This window comes from Camponotus vicinus, unplaced genomic scaffold, assembly GCF_025532165.1.
Source record: "Camponotus vicinus isolate PSW18456_S1 unplaced genomic scaffold, iyCamVici1.0 SCAF_2, whole genome shotgun sequence".
Lineage (NCBI taxonomy): Eukaryota > Metazoa > Arthropoda > Insecta > Hymenoptera > Formicidae > Camponotus > Camponotus vicinus.
In genome coordinates this window covers 24,068,022-24,089,471 of record NW_028141956.1, presented here as the reverse complement: position 1 = coordinate 24,089,471, position 21,450 = coordinate 24,068,022, and the positions used below count along the sequence as shown (strand labels likewise).

The window sequence follows — 21,450 nt, the reverse complement described above, 5'->3', positions numbered from 1 at the left end:
TAGATTATCAAGTAGAACGATAAAGTAACACGGATGAAATATATTTGTGACTCTAAATATTATAATAATAATTATTGTCCGTAAAAATCGCAACGATCGAAATAATTATTTAATATTTTAGATTTCTATCATTTAATCGATTTTCGATTAAATTGTATATTGTTTAATAACAAGGATTGAGAAAATTAAAACATTGGTCGAAATATAGTTAATTCTAATATTAAAGCTTTAACATAGCGCGCTACTGTTTATTTTTTGTATTGCCAAAGTCGAACACCGTGTTATCGATAATTCGTTGCCGAAATATTTTATATATTATAAAATATACGCTAACGCGAAATATTAAATTATAGAAGTATTTTCATTAATTAATTAAAATTGATTATTTATTAAATAACTTATCACGGAACCTTTCGTTATGCTAATTATTTGAATTTATTCGATTATTTTATTTTCAAAGTCAAATTCTATAATATTTAGTTTTGCATTTTAGAAGACTGACTTAGAGCGAACTAAATAAATAAATAAATAAATAAATAAATAAAAAATAAATAAATGATGTTGAGAAGAAAAAGAACACACATAAATAAATAATAGCGTGGAAAGAGAGAACATACTAATATTTTTATAATATAATAAATAACATACTAATATTTTTATAATATAATAAATTATTATTAATTAAATTATTTATATTTTTATTTATATTATTTATATTATCAGAGAGACATATATGTTACCCTCTGAGAACATTCGTGGACATTGGCTTTGTAGTTCATGTTCACGTTTTTAATGTCCACAGAGGGAGTATCGCTTCCAGGGATCACCTAAAAGCGAGCCATGACATCTCTCAGTCTTCTCTCTGGTTGCTATAAACGCTGATGGACGCGTATTTGTATGAAACTACATAACGCCGTGCGTGTATGCACGTGTTAATTTTATTTATTAATCGGGTTCCTTTAAACATTGCATTGCCGACATAAGACACAAATATTAGTAGTGTTTTTGACAAGTTGTAGATGATTTATTATGATTGTATATTTATTGTAAGTCATTTAAAATTTATATATTGCCGGCTCTTTCATCTCTTGTAAGGTTATTTGTTGTAACGTGCAAAAGAAAAAAGAGATACAATTGGAATCACGTTTATCACATAAATCAGTTGTATTTTAGAGAGGCAAATATATATTTAATTATATATTGCAATGACAAGTCAACGATCGGTTTCTTGTGGATTGGATTTCTCCTGCGCTGCAAATCTAAACGAATGTCTAGTTTACGCACATGATGCAAAGTAAGTCATCATAAATTTTATATACTTTATTTATCGAGTTTTCAACATATCTGTTTAATGCTATATTTGTATTTTGCTTCGTGCTTTCAGATATGATTTTATATGCGTTCCTTTGGTTCATCCTTTATTCAAGAGAGAATTTATCTCTGGCGCTGCCAAAAATCGTCCAGGACCATTTACTAGACCTGATTTAATCTTATCTAGTTCAGGTATATAAATTTTATATATATAATCTTATATCTCTACATATTATTTATATATCAATATATTATCAATGCTTAAAATGTGAATAAATCAACCATTATTTACACATTTTTAATTTTATTTTGCAGATTGGAATAATTTAATAATTGCTAAATTTTCATCATTTATCAATGTGGATTCGACCAATCCAATTATTAGGAGAAATAGCGAAGAAACTTTAAATCAAGAATTATCCTTAGCTAGCCACTTTGGTTTATCAGGAGTAACTTTACAGTTAAAACATGGGATAAATAAGAATGTGAATCTTGCCAGAATTATTTCTGATAAAATATCCAATAATAACACTAATTTTCAGGTAACAATATTTACTGTTAAATTTTACTGTCAAAAATTACTTATTTAATAATAATATATTTTTATAGATGAATACTTTAATAATAATAGTAGGATCATTTAAAATCACTAAAATATTTTATTATAATTATCATAGGTTTGGGTACAAGTTCCTATGGAAAATCCAATTAGACAAGCTTATTCTTATCGAACAGAGGATTGTCTAGTGGATGAGAATCCATGGGAATGGTGGAATGCATTTAGAACAATATGTGACTACAATAAAAGATTAGGAGTTGCGTTAATTGTTAGTCACGATGTACCTGAAATGGAAGAGGTAATTTAAATAAATTTTTAAAAAATTAAAATTATCTAATGTAAATATTAAAATGCACATTGTATCAATAAAATTAATTTAAATTTAAATATCAGATAGATAAATGGCTTGGAGAACCAGTGAGATGCTTGATTTTACCGACAACGATATTTCTAACAAATAAAAAAGGGTATCCAGTATTAAGTAAAGCACATCAAGCAATAGTGAAAAGATTTGTCGCATTAGAAGTACAATTCATTTTGACGGGCGCAACGCGTTATCAAAGTATTAGTTATTACCACAACTATCTTGACTACCTATGGAAGGTAAAACTAAGCAAACAATTAAATCGGAAGATTAATACTTTGTGGTAATATTTTGTAAAACATGGGAAATAACATGTTTTCATTCCTTTAGGGATGCCAGAATGATGGAATGATAGAAAAATTCGCTCGAGGATACGAAGATTATTTGCAATGTCCGCTACAACCTCTAATGGATAATCTCGAGTCACAAACTTATGAAATATTTGAAAAGGATCCTGTAAAATATCGAGAATACCAGAGTGCTACGTATGAAGCTATCAAAGCATTTATATCCAAAAAAGAAAAAAGAAAAATGTAAGTTAGATCATGTAACAATGTAATATCTGAGATATAATTATTGGAAATTTTTAGAATTATAATGGTAGTTGGTGCTGGAAGAGGACCTCTTGTAACCGCATCTCTAAATGCCGCGGAAATGGCTAATCAAGAAGTGAAAGTATATGCGGTAGAAAAAAATCCCAATGCTGTGATAACGTGAGAATTTTTTAAGATAAATACTTTATGTCTACATAGATATATATATACACAAATATAGGCTGTTTCACTGTCTATATTTATAGATTACAGGCTCTTCAGAGAGATATATGGAAAGATAAAGTTACAGTAGTATCATGCGACATGAGAGACTGGAATCCTCCAGAAAAAGCTGACATTATCGTTTCTGAATTACTCGGATCCTTTGGCGATAATGAACTATCCCCAGAATGTTTGGATAATGTCATGAAATTCTTACAAGGTTTGTGTATTGCAGACTATTATAAATTATATAAATTAACTTAAATTATACAATTTATGTAAATAGTACAAGTATCATATAAATTAAGCGCGTATAATATAAAAATTTTAAATTGTTTTTTTTGTTTATAAATTTGTTAGATGATGGAATCAACATACCACAATCGTACACTTCATATATTGCTCCCATACATTCTTCTAAACTATACAATGAAGTAAGACAACTTAGAGACAAAGATAAACATCCATTAGCTCATTTTGAAACTCCATATGTAGTACATTTTCAAAATAAATACGACATAGCAAATCCAAAACCGCTTTTTACATTTAAACATCCAAATACAGGTTTGTATAAATATAAATTTCATCTCACAATCTTATTATTTTTTTATTAATTAATTTTTTTATTTGTAATTATTTAGATAGTGTTACTGATAATTCGAGGTATGAAACAAAAACTTTTCAAGTGGAACAGAACTGCGTGTTACATGGATTTTCAGGATACTTTACAGCAATTCTATACGAAAATATCACATTGAGCATAGAACCTAGCACATATAGTACAGATATGTTTAGTTGGTTCCCGATTTTCTTTCCAATCAAGGTATACATAAGTTATATAATATATAAATTCTCATGAATAATTCTGTGAAAATAAAAATATTTATTGATGCAGGAACCAATACAATTGAAGGCAGGAGACGAAATAGTGGTTCATTTTTGGCGCAGATGTGATTCTAAGAAGGTGTGGTATGAGTGGTGTCTTAGCAAGCCTATTCCAATTTCAATTCACAATTCAACTGGTCGTTCCTCCACTATTGGATTATAATGTAATAATTTTTTTATTTGCTTAAGAATTTCTCGTCAACATGCGCTGACATAGTTAGTTTATTAAATCTCGATTGTGTGACTAAATTTTTGTAGAATTAAACAATTTATACAATAATTATACAATTAAGTATTTCCATCGAATCTAGACAACATTATACATGTCGATATTTTTTGCATTAGTTTAATTTATAACTTGTAAGATTGTCTATTATTTTATTAATATCATGACAAGAATGCAGTTTGATGATAGCATTAGATATAAAATTAATATGAATATTTCTATTTATGTGTGGCTGGTATAGAGAAATTTTGAAAGATTTATTACAAAATGTGTGTAAATGTTCAAAACTTGTACTTTGTATGCACTCAACATAAAATTTTTCCATCACTTAGTATATAGATTCACCGTCGAGTGTAATCATTGATACTAATGATAAGATTACAAGAATATATATATATATATATATATATATATATATATATATATATATATATATAAATACGGGCATGAGTTATGTAATTGATGCACGAAAGAGATACATGGATGCTATTTCACTGCAGATATTTTTTTTCATATATTGATAAGTTTATATGACACTGATCTCAGAGGTCACTGATATGCTAGAACTTTGATAATTTGTAAGATGAAATATTCTCAAAGCGTGACTATCTTATTAAACTCACGTGATGTACAGTTTAAATATCGTTATGTAAATTCCATACAAGTACATTGTAAGTAGTATCATCAAATCTTATATTCATATATGACAATGATGTTAAATGTACATGTGTACATTTAATATTTGTAATAAATTTCTACTCTCTTGACATACAAACAAATTCATCTTTTCTATAAATCTTTTAATCAAAAGAAGAAAAATTATTATAATCTTGATTGGGCTGTGTATGAAAAAAAAAGAGAAAATATGGATCATTAGATCTAAAGATGTAATCATTTTCATTAATCAGTTGACAAAATCGTGTACAAATTTGGACAGAAAATATCTGATCTCAAAATGTAGACCCTTTTCATACATTTTATTACAAAAATTACAACTATTACCAATTTATAAACAAACTTAAGAATCTGGCGAATAACGTTCAAATGCGAACATCTAATTGCTGACTGTGATAATCGAAATATAAAACTAGTTCAATAGCTCAAAGGTTGGAGATCACTTGCTGAGTTGGAATATACTCTTGTGATTATTTAGACAGGTCAATATTAATACAAATCGTTATTTCAAAAGACACCTCCATAAAGTATAAGAGATCAAAAATGTAGATGAATTGTTTACATATTATTGTACAGGTCGTGTTTACCAGTTTCTTTTGGCTTGTTTATGTACTTGAATATATCTAATCGTCATTTTACACATTTTACACATATTTCCAAGACGAAAGATAAGAGAGGGGCCGATGACGACAGAAGTAATCGAGCAGAGGATCGTCGAGTCTGGGTCTCCTCTTTCACTACTCGACTCGATTCAGCCGGCGATCGTTCCGTTTTGCTCGCGGACAGGATTGAAATAAGAGGGTTAGATCACAATCCTAATACAAGGAGCTAGAAAAATGTCACGACTGATGGTGCAGATTGGCAGGTGCGCGACGAAAACGCTCGTCTCGCAGGGCAGGAACGATTTATTCGCGCAATCGAAAACGTCCCTTGTCACATGGCGTTCCATAACCACTACTCGGTGCTTGAGAGCTGGTAAGTGTGCGAATCCACGTGGCTGCGACTTTGACTTCTTCGAAGGGCGCGAAAAAAAATAATAATATGCCTGAAAAAAGAATAATATTACTAATTAATATTAATTATTAATAAGTTGCGCGCTGTCAAAAAATCTGTAGCAATTTTTGTCCTTCGAGAGCCTCCCCAAGAGGCTTTTTTTTTTCTTATATGCTATAAGGAATTAATGTGCAATTGCAAATTAAATTACAATAATGTGATAAACGTATCAGTAATTGTTATCTCGTAATTTTCTTAGATACTTTAATTGATAATTATTTGCACATTATTTTAATAAATAAATGTTAGGGAATTGAAGCTACGATACATGATTTTATTTTTTTAGAGCGATGGTACACCGATAAACACGAATGGATAACAGTGGACGGCAACATGGGTACAGTTGGTATATCGGATTATGCACAGGACGCTCTAGGAGATGTGGTATACGCGCAACTTCCTGATGTAGGATCCATGATCAAGAAAGAAGGTAAGATACTTTTTATTGACAATCAAATTTTGGGAGAAATGAATGTCAATAAAAATTATAATAACAGTATTAAACAAACCTGCATATGCTGCAAATATTTCTACCATATTCTACCTCTAGAATATATATAAAACATTCTTAAACATATATATTACGTAATACACTTCATACTTACATTTTTAATCCTGTGAAATAAATATATGAATACAATTTAGCTGATGAAATCTTGTATATATAACCCATGTACAATATAAATTTTAAATTTAAATTTGTGAAATCGCTATCTTCTCACTTAGAGAAATCAATACTGTGATATTTCAGAGGAATGCGGAGCTCTAGAATCGGTGAAGGCAGCTTCGGAACTAATAAGTCCAGTCAGCGGAAAAGTTACAGAGAAAAACGAGGCAGTTGAAAATAAACCCAGCTTAATTAATACATCTTGTTATAAAGAAGGTTGGCTATTTAAAGTAGAGTTAAACAACTTAGATGAAATCAAGAGTCTGATGAACGAAGAGACTTACAATAAGTTTTTAAAGTCAGACCATTAAATGTATAAGCTAAAAAAATTTTCTTTAATATAATTAGTAATTTGATTTTGAGTTCAATTTAAGTTAATGGTTTTTTAAATGTGTATAATTAGAAACTGCCTCGTTTTATGCTATGTTTGAAAAAGACATTTAAGATTGTGGTGAATTTTGTTTAAAGAATGCTAACTCTTTCTTGAGTAGTTAAATATGAAAAATACTTCTCAAAAGTTATGAAATATCTTATCATTGTTTGTACAATATATTTAAAAATTCATATAAAAATCTAAAATATACATTATGTTATTATATATAATAATATTTTAGATTATTTTTATGCGAATTTTTTTAAATATATTGTACAAACAATGATAAGATATTTTATAATTTTTGAGAAGTATTTTTCATATTTAACTACTCACACACATACATATGTATACATAAACATATATACCAACTATATAAATATATATCTCATTTATACATTTCATTATAAATATATATTTCTCATTGTGTTTTGTGAAATGTTATAAGTTTTATTGCATCTCAATTATCGAAAGCAGCTGACATTAATCATTTCATTCAGTAATTTTTAAAATAGTGAAAATGAATGTTAATTTATGAAAAATTTAGCACATTAAGCAGTAGTACGTTTGATGTTTTCTTAGTACATGTATGATTTTAATTGTATATTATAGTGATATGTTATTAATTATTACATCATTATTACTACAAAATGAAAGTATATTATATATTAATTACAGAATATAGCTCCACATGAAGATTTTGATATATAAAGCTTTTTTTTTCTTAGCAAGTGAAAAATTGATATTGATTGCGATATTAGTTGCAATATCTTTATTAGTCACTGTGCAATGTTCTTTGTATTTATACAAAGCAAACAAATATTGTGATATACAAGTTGTTCAATACATGAATAATAGCATTCAAGTTACGAATTATGATAGTATTTCTTTTTTCTTCCTTTTTTCAAATGCACAAGGACATTGAAATTTTTGTAATAATTGTACATCCTAACAAGTGACAATTGAACAATCATAAAATACTATTTTCGAATTTTGCAAATGGCATATTAACTGATATTATATACCATTTTCAATTCTCCTTCCAAATATGTCTTTAGCAATTTGGTAATCTGGTAACATTATTAAACGAGGGAAATAATGTCATTGTGGAGGTTCAACCAGTATAGCATATAAAAAATAGCACTGTTAGCTCTAGAAAGGAACAGTTATCTGTTAATAATAAAGATATATTTACAGTCAATTATAATTTTTCTACATAATTTACAATTGCCAACTGCTAATGGCAGTGTTATAACAACGCATAATAGTTTTTTTTTCTTTTAAACTTTATTCCAATGTTTTATTGGATCAAAGAATCACATTGATATTAAATTAGATTATTTGCCAATCATAATTGGTAACTGTACATATTTAACATAAAAAAATATACATAACGCTGTAATTGTCGTATTTACTAATTACAATTGTTAATAAACATGTGACAGATCGAATCATTAATCGGGATGGACTTATATAGGGCGAGGCTTTTATAGAGCGTGGCATATTAATGTGTGAAAAAATATATCCATTTCCAAACAAACATTTGAAACAAAACTTTCAGGATTCTGCAAAGAAATATGTAACGGCTATAATACTTGCCATTTTTCAAGAAATAATGATCACTTTTTTTCAATATTGCACAAGTTTTAACATCATATAAACATTCATCTTTCTGTACTAATAAAAACGTGTTTGCTTCTGATATAATCTCGTTTTTTACTGTTTATGTGCTCTTCATAAACATACACGCTTATGTTATTACATACTTATAGATAATCAGATGCAAAACTTATATTAATATTTAAAAAATCACATTATTTAATTTTCCCTGATTTCAGCAAATTTCTTAGAAAAAGATAGTTTTACTAGTGAAAAAAATATTTTTCTCATTAAAAAAAAGTTATATCTTTAGGGAGGAGATATTATGCCATTAAATATCACCTTCCAAAATCCTATGAACACATTTTTATTTAGAAAAAATCTTTTTCTAAAATTAAACTTTGAAAACAATCAATATGTCACACTTTACACGCCTTAATCCTATATACCAATTACATAGAGCTATATCTTCAAAATTTAATTTTTTTCTCATTAACATAGAAAGAGAAGAGGAGATGATTGCGATTAATACGATTTGTCCCAAAATTATCAGACCGACACGTTCAGCAGGAGGTCTCGGAAATGAAAAGACGATGTACAATAAATAAACGGTAGCGTGAACGGTAGCTTGTCTCACCCAAACAGCAATGTATGATTTAAAGCGATTTTTTTTTCAACTATGACAGCAGTAACTTATACATGGTAAGTGACACAATTATGAACTAATTTGCAGAAAATACAATAATAATAACTAAGATCTAAAAATGTGGACATGTACAATGGATACGATATTTTTAATAATTTGTATTACATATCGTAAGTTTCTTAATGTGTAATTGTACACACTATGCGGATTAAAAATATCTGTTTATGCGTATTACATTCACTCACTCCACTCAAATTGCTATCTGGGCGTCTATTCTGAGGTATGTGGTTACTAAAAATGTAAAAGTATAAAAACTTAATACAGATATGAAGAGGTAGTCATTCGTGTCGTGTGAATTAAAAAATAAAAATCTTTTTTTTCCTTTCTTTCTTTTACAAAGAAGCACTGAAGATGAGAATAATGATAAGCCTAGACTGCGTCTCCGATTATATATGCAATGTGAAGAACCGGACGATTTGAAAATTTGGGAACATTAGCACTTTTTATATTGGCATATAAAGTCAAATTTGACGGCGGACACAAATCTTTACTCGCGCGATAAGTACATGTACGATACCCTCGATAAAATATTTATTTCCGTGGTAATAGTACTCGTTACCGCTCTTCTCTTGATTTGATTTAACACTCGATTCTTAATCTAAGTGACGAAGTCGAGTTTTGCGCTTGTCAACAAGTCATTTACAACTCTAGTTACATATATTACGAAAAATCGGTGGAAAAAGTGAAAGTAGTAAAATAGCATTTTTTGCAGCAGGTACGTGTGTTTGATACGTGAATAAATACAAGAGGAGTCGCAACGGGCAACATTACCAATCTACCAGTGCGAGGAGAGATTTCTGTCTCTTTTGTCACATTCAAGCTTTATGTCTGACACAATATTATAATTTCCAATGGCTTTGATATTACCACAGGCGTCGGAAAGACAACCTTCACAGCACTGAAGAATTTCTGACTATCGGCTAAACAATAATAATAGTAATAATTAATAATAATTAATATAATATTTAATAATAATAATAATAATCTATTAGTGAAAAATTTCTACTTTCGCGATCGCTCTCTATCTTAACACTTACTAAATATTTCTCTATTTAACAACTGCGATACGCGCGCGCGCGCGCGCGCGAGATTAATGTTATCTTATATATTTAGAATTAATCGCTAGACAATATAGGACCACATAAACCTTGCTCCAATGATTCTTTTATTTCTTAAAACAGAATCTTTATTATGGTACAACATACAGTAGTAAAATATCGCAATTTGTAGTTATTCCTTTCCGCCACCTATTTGAAAAGTAATAAAGAAGATACATGAATAAGATTCTAAAATTAGTGAAGACATTAAGTAGCTAATGATTTTTCCTCAAGAATAAGCAACAGAAATATATTTATTTCATTTCATTATTCAACTATACACAAAATATTGTAATTACATATTTAACATGATCCGTACTTTACAACATAATTGGAATGTGTTAACTAGTATTTACAATATAGTAGCCCTGCTGTGTGCAAGTGTGACAAAATGCAGATTTTCTTTTTTTTAATAGGAAATTCTAAGGATGCCCAGGTGGCCGTGCGATAAACACATATGTATATCACATACAAGTTCATTGTCATTCAAATATGCCCATTGAATCCCTTGCAGAAGCACGATTGATCTGGAGAGAGAGAGACTTGGATTCTCTTTAGCGGTAGTACGATATATATTTCGTTTGAGTGAGAGCAAGGCTTCAGTGGTGTGTGGTATGCTTAAAAATAAATTCGCTTCTAAGTATTAGAAAAATAGCTTTACTTATTTAGACAAAAGTTGCCTGCCCTTTGACCAATATTTTTTTTTTGTTTAACCACCCTTTGTACTGTTTTCAAGGCATCTTGCTTACTGTTTCCCTGCTCTTGTACCCGCCAACAGGGGTAATTCTTCACGGATACATCTCTAAAACTTCAACATCAAATATAGAAAATATATGTCATTGTGTTTATATATTTAAATACACTTTATAATACATACTATGTGTATATATATATGTAAAGTATGTGTACGTCTATACTTGATTTGTATGCATAGGTATATCTTGAACCAGGGCCCCTTAACTTGGTCCGATACCTTAGCAGCATTTTAGCTCTTAATAGGTACTTTGAGGTCTCTATCTCACGATTAGGGGCGCTAACAGGACTTTCGATATATATATGTGTGTGTGTATATATGTATATATATATATATATATATATATATATATATATATATATATATATATATCGACGAATTATATATATTCGATGGCAAAAATTACCAAGAGAAACCGATCGTTTCATTTCCTCTTGGCGTGAAGCATCTCCATGAGAAGCGTTTGCGTCGGTGCACTTCCGTTGCAATGTTTCTGATAAAGATGCTCTTCTCCCCTGGTTGCCACTTCATGAATGTCCGGTAATACTGCTAGCAGCTTGTTAAACTTATCCTGCGCAGATCGAAAATAAGAACACAATTAAATATCTACTGTCTGCTAACCTACTTTAGGTGAATATATGAGGGAATGTTTCGCAACGAAACGCACCGGTAGAGATGGGTAACAAGCTACCGTGTACTCCATAAGCGTCTGTTGAACCTGCTCGTGACCCTCTTGCACATGTTTTTTATTTACTAGTCCACGGACATCTGAATCAAATTAAATATATATGCAGAGAATAAGCAATGCGCGTGTTCTTATTAAAATTACATATGAGATGTATTTATTTAAAAGTCGGATAAAAAAAACAAATGAGATGTTGCGTCGTATAACGTGTTTCAAATAATTGGTTACAGAAGGTTACAGGTCTCTATGATGTGACACTTTTACAAAAATCAGATTTAAAAGAGATATACAATGTGTGATAGTCTGCTTATTTTGGGACAAAATGTATGAATCTTATTACTTTAATTATCCATTGTTTCTCAAAACTCGTCATTTATGAGTTGAACGCGTTTGACTTTGATTTCACTTACCATGATTCAGCAGCATTAGAAATTTCATACATATATAATCGGAGGTGTCGAATTTTAGTTCCTGAAGTTTCTTGGATAGATCTTTGAAAAGATCAGCCAAGGTAGGAACTCCGAGTAGGCCGAGGCAAAGGAGATCAAACTTTTGGCCATTATGAAGTGTCATTTCGTCAGGTAGATTGTTGTGTAACCTTTGATGAAGGTGGTCTAGCACCAACATATCCGACCAAGAGTGTTGCAGTAGCTTCATTTGATCGTCAACCTAATAAATAATATTTACTCATTATGCAAATGTCAGATATTTTATTAATTAATATATCTTATAATAAATATATAGAGGAAAAATATAATTTATATTCCGTTTTGAATCTCATATTTTGCATGAAAATTTTATATGGCAATAACAACGTAGCACAATAAATATTTTGTATTTTGTTTTCAGAATTTAAAAACATGCTTAATAAAGAAATTAAAATGCATGCGTGCATTAATAAACAAACAAAAATGTAATTTTAATTAAAATGTAATTTTTAATTTAAATATAAATAAAATGTTAATTGCAACTTGTATATTTAAATTGTGCCATCAATATTTAATTTATTCACTCGAAAACACTTCTTTTTGCAATAAAAAACATACAACACAAAAATATGTATATCATATATATGTACATGACAATTTATATATTTACAGCATGTTTTGAGAAATTTATTTACACGAAGATTCGGTAGCAACGTACCATATTGTCGATGAAAAGTTGAAATAAAACCGTCTCCTTTTACTTTCTAACATTATTAACAAACGTGCTATGTTGAATTAAAAATAAAATGTAGTTACAAAGCCTGTAGTGAAAAAGTATTTATAATTAACGCGGTCCTGCTGCTTTGGGGCAACCGCCATAACCCAGAAACGTATCTTGTTATGACCTAGATATGAGGCGATGCTTGAAATCATTCAGTAGTGATTGTGCAATGCCGTTGGTTACCTCACATCCCCGCTCATGGTACGAGCAGGCCAGGCAACCGAGTTATTTATCGGTAAGAACAAAACTTCTCTCAACGAAGAAGATTCTCTCGACACAACTATTGCAAATACGATTTTTAATGCGCGCAAGACAGAGTAAAACTATGTCGTATTACGTCGACATATTCTCCCCTCATCCTCCTCTTTCTAAATATTAAATTAAAATATTGCGAAAAAAGAAACGATAATTCGATAAGAAAAAATAAATAAATAAAAAGCATCAAATGATACACGTTTTCGAAAAGCTAGGGCTTCTGTCAGTCCCGATGCCTACCTTGAGATCCTTGAAGAACGTCGAATTTCTAGCCCAATCCACTTGCGAGAACAGATTCTGATCGAGCACTTTGCACATTAATTCGAACAAGTCCACTTCACACTGATTGTACGTTTGGCTTTGTAAGAGTCCGAAGAGAGACGTCTGCCACTCGCGGTCGTCGATCGATGACAGGAAGTCCCTTATCATCGGATTAACCGTTTTCAGAGCGGCGGCGGGATTAGGCGCGTAACTCGCCACCCCGCCGCCGTGGGGCTGCGCCGACTGTTCACCAAAGTTGAAGACCTTCGTCCCGGAGGTGGTGGAGTTGGCGGTCCAGAGCTTGCTGTCCAGCCCGGGGTTGAGATTGTGCAGGTGATTGCCGCCGTTGCCGCCGCCCCCGCCGCCGCCACCGCCGCCGCCGCCCCCGCCCCCGCCCCCGCTGCTGCTGGTGCCGATGTTCGGTTGGGTTGACGGCGCGATCAGCTGATGCTGGCCGGCGCCGCCGGCCTGCGTCGTGACCAGGCCGGCGGCCACGGTCGCGGGGGATGGGCTCGAGTCCGGTGACGAGGTCAGACTCGAGACCTGAGGTATTTGGATCTCCTGCTTGATGTGCAGCAACGGCGTAACCGCGGGCGGGTAGCTGGACGGGTCGCCAAGACTGCCGCGTATCGTCTGAATGGCCATTTGTCGTTGACGTATGAGCTGCAACTTGCGCGCTCTGTCTCTCTTGTACATGGGCCCGAATTTGTTCCTACCTCCCCGCATCCTGTCCGCCCGCACAGCTGGAACAACATCAAGAATTTGCTGACTTTGCGCTCATCGTGGTGCACTCGTTTTTTTATTTATTCCTAATTCCTTAATCCTGATTGAAAGATAGGACGAAGCACGACTTCTCATGTCCGATATGGTTTGAAAATCGATTCGTGCCTGATTTCTCAGAGCATGAAACATGTCTCGAATGAAAAAACTGATTCTTTAGATGTCTATTGTATTCTTCTTTATAATCATGCGAAGCACAAACGAACGTTTTAATGAAAAGTTTAATCAAATATATTTATTTCTCCCATAGTATTTCATCTTTCCATTTAAAGTTTAACCCTTTGCTTTTGTTTACAATCTTCAGAGAGGGAATAAGTACTTGGAAAATATCCAATAATCTTGTATAAATTTAGAGAATTTCACATCATTCTTTTGAATGCTTCAAAAATCATCCTAGGCTTTAAATCTACGAGCTCCGCGGTAGATCGAGACGAATCGTTGGTGAAAAACGCGCGTTCGCCGATCGGGGAATCGAGGGAAATCTCGCGGGCGTGAATGAAACAACCTTGGCGGTCTTCTGAGTCGGACGTCGACGAAAGCGGAAGTCACGGTTAATCGCTAGATAAGTGGGACAAAGCGTGAGAGTGCGGGTACCGCCTGCTATTTCTGTTATATACGCGTGCGCTACGCAAAATCGTGACAGTATTCGACATACGCGTTTTCTACGCACATGGTATCCTATCGCATCTAAAGCCGCGACTCTACGCATCGGCTTCTTCAAACTGATCGCCGATAACTACCATCTGCCATGCGAGATTGATCGACGTTCGTCGAGCTGTTTGCAAAAATTTTACATACCAATGTTGAGAAATAATACGTCAGGTTTAAAATATACGTAAACTACTTTGCATTATGAATTCTCGGTCGTATTTAAGTCTCGATTTTTCTAACGAACATATCAATTGCTTGAGGTGGAGATTTTTAATAAATAAACGTCGTGTCCAGTTCAAGATTTTATATCTTAATAGGATTTTAATATAAAAGTTTTAATTAGATTTATCTAAAGAATTAAAGAAGTTTCGCGTTATTTAAAAAATTCCTACATTAGTAACTTCTTTAATGAAGCGAAATACCAAAAATAATATACGATACTAAAAATATATTTCTATTTTAAAAATAGATTTAAATAATTTTAAAACTATTCAAATATATTTTATAAAGGTCATTCATATTTTATAAAGGGATTCAATGATAACAATGCGATATGTATAAATGTGCATTTGAAAATACGTCTAAATAATTGAATTGATAAATATACTATTTCTAGTAATAGTAGTACTACAGAGAAAAATATTCTATTGCTAAGAAAAGCGATTACTCAGTTTACTCTTCTTTTTCTAATAATAGTTTTCTTCAACAAAAAACATATTCTTGATAATGGTCTTAAAATATACTCATCACAAGTGTTGGAAAATCTCATTATCATGTGCACAAAAGAAGAATTTATCTTCTCTTCAAGAATATTGTAAAGTTGCATCAAAGAAAAATCAAACTTACTTTACGTCAATTTTATATAATAAATAAACAAATCAAATTTTTGTCTTAATTTAATATTTAATATTCTTAACTAAAATACTGCACTTGTAATAAATACTAGAATTTAGAATATATTCAATTAAATTTAATGCTTGTGGGGAACTTACATTTGCGGATATACAAACTTGTGACAAACTTAAAATAAATAATATTTATTTTTAAATACAGTGTATATTTTTCTCTGGGTTATGAGTGTATTTTGAGTCTCAAACGATATTTGTTTTCGACGAGGAATGGATTTTCGAGCACGTACGACTCCGGGGATATAATGTTTGCACGGTTTAATGCATATCCAGTGGGCCTGTAATCTGTCAATGACGCGAAGGATAGGCGTCACAATGGTCACTCGCGTAATCTATAATAATCGCCGATTAACGCTCGCCAGCTCGCAGTCTCGTAAGAACATTTTACGCTTTTTACTCGCCGCGCGGGCGGTATTTCCTGCAACGAGTTAAACACGAAAGGAACACAGCCGGGAGCGTTTAAAACTATGGGGCAATTGGTTCCCAAGAGGTTTTCGCAAGGACCCGTTTGCAAATCGTTTTCTGCACGTTAACGTTAACGTTGGAGAAAAATCCTTTTTCATAGATGGACGACATGGAATTTTCGTTGGCTCGTATTTCTAGATATTTCTTGTACAAACGAAACGAAAATTAAAATATAATTATATTGAATTTCTCTTACATTGATATTTTAATAATATATTTAATATTTAAAAGCTAATAAAATGGTGTATTTTATTGTGCCAAGATCAATTTAAGATGTGAAATATTATGCATAAAATTTTGCAAATGCTATGGCAGAGAGTTGTCGTAAATAAAATTAAAATTAAAATATAATTACATTAAATTTCTCTTACATTGACGTGATTCTGATAATGTTTAATATCTAAGAGCCAATAAAACGGTGAATCTTATTATGGCAAGATCAGTTTAAGATATGAAATGTTGTGCATGAAATTTTACAAATGTTATAGCAGACTTTAGTTTTGTGTGTGTGTGTGTAGGATTACAAATATTATCTCTGATGATTAACCTTAATAATTACTAGTGGAGGAAATCCTAAAATAATCAGCCTTGTTTGGAAAGCAATTCTTATCTCCTTTTACGTCCACGACAGTTAATGGTTTCTTCAAATCGCACATCGACTATTTTACTATCATGTTCGTCCGTTGAAGATTGTTGTAATTTTTAAAGTTGTTCCATGAGAAACTATTAAAAATCATTGTATCAAGCAAAAACTATTATTACATGTTATACAATCTCCAGTCTTGTTACAAAGATATTTTATGCCTGTTTTGCAAAGAGAAATTATTATATTATTATTTAATTATTATTATTATTATACCTCAATGATACAACATTCCCTGTTTCCTTCTAGAAAACCATCCAATTATTACATCCTTTGATTTTCCGAAATTATTTGCATTACTTTGACAGATAAAAATTCATAAAATCTTTTTCTCTGCAAGTTTTTCAAGCTATAACCAATTATTATTCACTCCGATCTTTCTCCATCTCTCTCTCTCTCTCTCCTTATAATTAAAATTGTTGACATTATAAATTGCGAAAGTCTGTAATTAATCAAAAATGCGGCGAATCCGAGATACGTCAGATACCGCTTGCAAAGCGCGAGTTCTCGATATTGAGGCCCGCTTGATTACGTCGAATCCTCATCGAGATTCCAAAGACACATCGGAGATCCAATAAAATACCGAATCATCCAAAGACCTGCCGACAATCGCGTACTCGCTCGTCGTTTCAGCACCTCAGGGTCAAGCATCACGAGGAGGAGCAGGCGTCGCGACGCCAACCCTCGCGTTGCGGGTCGAGGAGGTCGGGTCGCCTCTGAACCGAGTCTCTCCCGCAGGAGGGGGGGAGAAGGGGGGAGGCGGTGGAACAAAGGGGAGAGGGCAGAGCGGGGCGAAAACGGCAGCGTTGCCTATTTTCGTACCGGCGGAGTGTTCGCATGAAACGGCGAGCGAGCAAGCGAGCGAGCGAGCGAGCGCGCTTGTTGAAAGTGAAAGGAGGTTGAATCGCTCTTGCCCGTCCACTTCTGCCTGCGCCGAGCGTAGCCCTGTCCCCCTTCCTGCCCCCGACCTCGCGTACCCCCCGCTCCTCTACCCGCTCCACATTGCCGCCTCCGCTACCCCGAGTACCTCTCTCTCTCTCTTTCTCTCTCGTTCTGCCGCCGCCGTCGTCGTCGTTTCCTCTCCACGATACTATCGATACACTGCGTGGAGTCAAGCGCGCAACCGTAGCCATACCATCATCCTGCGGCCCCGCGATTTCGTTTCGGCCGACATATATAATATATATACGTCGCCGCTGCTCCTTTTCGCGGCTCTTTCCCCCTCTGTCGCTCGCGAGCTCCGTTTCTTTCCACCCCACGGCTGATGGCAGCTTCGTGTGTGACGCGAACCCCGATGGTGGACCCGACACGGATCTACGTTCCCGACCCTCGAACTAGTCCTCTTTCGTCGACCGAGGAAAAGGATTCCGTACAATCGTAGCAATATGTTATATACATGTTATATATATGTTACATATATGTTACATATGTTACATATGTTACATATATGTTATATATGTTAAATATATGTTATATATATGTTACATATATGTTACATATATGTTGCATATATGTTACATGTATGTTATATATATATGTTATATATTGTTTAATAGAATTATTTTTGCAACTTTGTGTTCGTATAGTCTTTAACTCAGATGATTATTTCATCGAGAAGAGAGAGAAAGAGAGATAGATCCACGATGCTATCGGGAAAAAGAATGTTAAGACATCAGCCAGACTCTGGAATTGCTCGTGTCAATAAATTCTTGCGCACTCCTGTTGTTGTTAATTATTGCTTCGTCGTCAATTTCGCAAGAGCATCGTGCAATATGCAAGTTCAAGTCGCTTGTGCCGACCAAGATTACATTATTTATCATAATAACGCGAAATAAGGGCAACCCAAATACCTCTCGTAATCGTCACTTAGCGTTGCCCCGATTGACGCGATTGTTATGTTCGTATCGCAATTGTTATATTCGTATCGCAATGTTTCTTCGCGGCTGTTTACTTTCGAATGTTTATACGCTTTCGAAATAACCCAATTCGCGGATCCTATTGGCAGGACGGCCTGCCTCGCACGCGTGGCTTAGCACGCGGATCACGCTGGCGCACGTGCGTGCAACGTTCTTGTTTCCCTTTCAACCTTCTGCAATGTTCTCGCTTTCAAGCATGGCGGTCATGACAGCCGCCATAAATATGTATCCCGAAAGCACGAAATCACACTTTCCTTTGGACCTCATCTGGACCGAAGATGAGGCTCTCATGTGTTGTGAAAGCCTGAAAAATCGATTTTCAAAGTTTGTCCCAAGTTTGAAAAATTACGAAAAAAACATCCGTCCCGATACATTCGCTGGCTGTATAAAACGATCTGTCAAATCTGTCATTAGATTTGAATAATTAATCAGATCGATAGATTAATTCTTCTACAACGATCTGAGATATCAATATTCAATATTTCTATATAATAATTTTTATATTACAGAAATTTTTAGGATTTAAAGTTGTTTCTAACGAAACGTGTGTATGCTTGAAAGGCAATAATTTATAGTCTCCGATATTCCATCATTCTCTCTTACACTGCCAATTTGATCGCGTATCTAATGGAAAGTATAAAAAATATATTGCACCGGATTGAGTGCTTTATTGCAACAGAGATAAGAAAACTGACGGGCGTTATATGCGGGCGCGAAACGGAGAAGAGAGACCGAGAAACTTCAATAGGGCCGTGAACCGATAATGTTTCAATTTCAATCAAACGTTCACTCGACGGAAATATCCCAGGAAATCTTCCATCCGCGCGATCGAAAAATGAATTAATTTCAATTATTTCAATTAACGTTTCTTACTGCTTCGTCTGTGGGCCATGACCCCGTTCCTCCCCTCTTTCCGCCTCCCTCTCACCCTCAAGCCGAGCCATTGTTTTAAAGGATTCAAAAGCGCGACGCAACGGTTGGGATTCAACGACGACGACGACAATCCCTGGCATTCGTTGGTCGATGGCCACCGAGTGGATTTTAACGATTTGCGTGGGCGGCAGATCCCCAACATATTGATATGCGATGCGATTTGATCGCCGAATCGCGACGCTGATGGAATTTAGATCCGAAATTGCTGGGACGAACGTGAATTGCCATGGCCATCAGAGGACGATGTTCCTCTACGATCGAAGTCCAGATATTCCAGAACGGTTCGGAATCCCCGGAAGTTTCGGACGCGCGAAATTGCGCGATTTTACATGTCGCTAACTTTTTTTTTTCTCTTCTTACGCGTTGAATAAATTTCAGCAACGGCTGCCGAGCAAGAAATGCCAGCTCCGAAATTCGCTTCGATCTATTCTATAGAATACCCGTGGAACTTTCTCTCTCTCTTTCTCGTAACTTATTAAAATCACTCATTCTCATAACTTATTAAAATCACATAAAATATATATTGAAATATTTAACCGCAAGAAAATATTTTTAATAAGCTTCAGAGCTTTTTATAAACATTTTTATTAGCTGGATAAATGTCAAGATATTTGACATAAATATAAATAAAATAATTGCAAAAAATAATAATGTCTTCTATTAAAACTTTCATTAAAATAAATACAAATCCGTTGCAGAATTCGTTTATGGTATAGCCATAAACATATATATTATCAGTTGACCGGCAAAATTACAATTAATGCTCTTTAATGAATTTCTTCAACATTTTCAGTAAATTTAAATTTAAATTTATTCTTCGAAATTTTGAATCGTTGCCATACTTAATTACCGTAATTATATCCGAATATTTCACTTTATAAAATTATTAAAATTTTAGACATGTGGTATGAAATATATTTTATAAATACAATATTTATCGCAAGTAGCGTTTGTTTATTGTAATTATTTATAAATCCTCATATTCTTCAATACACGTATTTTACGAAGCATTAATATAAAAATTTTCCACACAATTATATTAATATTATTAACACATATATGAGATATGAGATGTACATTCTATGAGATAATGTAAAAATACCTAACAAGTTGATTTCTTTGACGATGCAAATTATTGAAAACAATAATGAATGATTCAAGACTAATGTTGTACAATTAATATCTCTACAAATATAACGAAAAAAAAATGAAACTGTTAGTCACGCAATGTTAACGTATGGATGAGTGAGACAAATCAAAAAAAGACACATTTCTATTGATCCTCGACCATTAGAGAAACGACGCACGCGATTCTCGCAGCCTCGTTTATTACGCAACTTTACAACGCACGCTTACCGGAAAAGTTCCATTTTTTTTGCGAAATTATTGGCCGATGAGTTGTATATCTTTCCTCTCGTATGTGTTCAAAAATTTACATATAAAGAGCTTACAAAAATTTTAAATTATTTACTAATCATTTATACAATTTTTTTCATATCTACAAGAATTTTAATTTTTCCTTATCCATGAAACAAAAAATATGTATAATGTACAAAAAAAAAAAGATTATAAACAACAGACGAGAAATTAGAAATCATTTTGCAAGTGGAATGGATTTGTTGTAATAAAATGATGAAAATAAAAATATCCGAGATAATAACATCCAAGAGTAACAAACGAAATTATATTTTTAATTAACACAAAAATGTCCTAGATTCCT

General features: G+C 33.0%; 3 protein-coding genes across 5 annotated transcripts in view; 2 read left to right on the top strand and 1 right to left on the bottom strand.

The window, feature by feature from the left end:
* Positions 1-881: 881 nt before the first annotated feature.
* On the top strand, positions 882-4,502 carry Csul (protein arginine N-methyltransferase 5). The gene is made up of 11 exons (XM_083091714.1): positions 882-1,294; positions 1,385-1,503; positions 1,627-1,853; positions 1,989-2,168; positions 2,264-2,473; positions 2,565-2,767; positions 2,825-2,947; positions 3,034-3,209; positions 3,350-3,553; positions 3,631-3,812; positions 3,885-4,502. The coding sequence occupies exons 1-11, from the start codon at positions 1,206-1,208 to the stop codon at positions 4,035-4,037; spliced, it is 1,866 nt and encodes a 621-aa protein (XP_082947840.1). The 5' UTR covers positions 882-1,205; the 3' UTR covers positions 4,038-4,502.
* Positions 4,503-5,177: 675 nt separating this feature from the next.
* Ppl (glycine cleavage system H protein, mitochondrial) lies at positions 5,178-9,344 on the top strand. Of its 2 annotated transcripts, XM_083091716.1 has the most exons (4): positions 5,178-5,257; positions 5,437-5,750; positions 6,115-6,258; positions 6,580-8,075. In XM_083091716.1, the coding sequence occupies exons 2-4, from the start codon at positions 5,612-5,614 to the stop codon at positions 6,804-6,806; spliced, it is 510 nt and encodes a 169-aa protein (XP_082947842.1). In that variant the 5' UTR covers positions 5,178-5,257; positions 5,437-5,611; the 3' UTR covers positions 6,807-8,075. The 2 variants fall into 2 exon arrangements, with proteins under 2 accessions (XP_082947842.1, XP_082947841.1); XM_083091715.1 differs by lacking the exon at positions 5,178-5,257 and having other exon boundaries at positions 5,356-5,750; positions 6,580-9,344.
* A 1,162-nt stretch (positions 9,345-10,506) lies between these two features.
* The window catches only part of Ftz-f1 (ftz transcription factor 1), a 28,364-nt gene continuing 17,420 nt past the window's right edge, over positions 10,507-21,450 (bottom strand). Inside the window, exons 2-6 of one of the 2 annotated variants that reach the window (XM_083091713.1) lie at positions 13,414-14,177; positions 12,120-12,378; positions 11,692-11,792; positions 11,431-11,595; positions 10,507-11,078 (exon numbers count right to left, since the gene is read on the bottom strand). In XM_083091713.1, coding sequence (XP_082947839.1) covers positions 11,449-11,595; positions 11,692-11,792; positions 12,120-12,378; positions 13,414-14,177 — 1,271 coding nt within the window. In that variant the 3' untranslated portion in view covers positions 10,507-11,078; positions 11,431-11,448. Of the gene's footprint in view, positions 11,596-11,691; positions 11,793-12,119; positions 12,379-13,413; positions 14,178-21,450 lie in introns of both variants that reach the window. The other variant, XM_083091711.1, reaches the window with a different exon arrangement.

Coding starts and splice junctions, on each gene's coding strand:
- Csul (XM_083091714.1), top strand. CDS start 1,206: ATGACAAGTCAACGATCGGTTTCTTGTGGATTGGATTTCTCCTGCGCT. Junction 1,504..1,626: donor TTTAATCTTATCTAGTTCAG/GTATATAAATTT, acceptor TTTATTTTGCAG/ATTGGAATAATTTAATAATT. Junction 3,210..3,349: donor TGTCATGAAATTCTTACAAG/GTTTGTGTATTG, acceptor TAAATTTGTTAG/ATGATGGAATCAACATACCA.
- Ppl (XM_083091715.1), top strand. CDS start 5,612: ATGTCACGACTGATGGTGCAGATTGGCAGGTGCGCGACGAAAACGCTC. Junction 5,751..6,114: donor TACTCGGTGCTTGAGAGCTG/GTAAGTGTGCGA, acceptor TTATTTTTTTAG/AGCGATGGTACACCGATAAA. Junction 6,259..6,579: donor ATCCATGATCAAGAAAGAAG/GTAAGATACTTT, acceptor GTGATATTTCAG/AGGAATGCGGAGCTCTAGAA.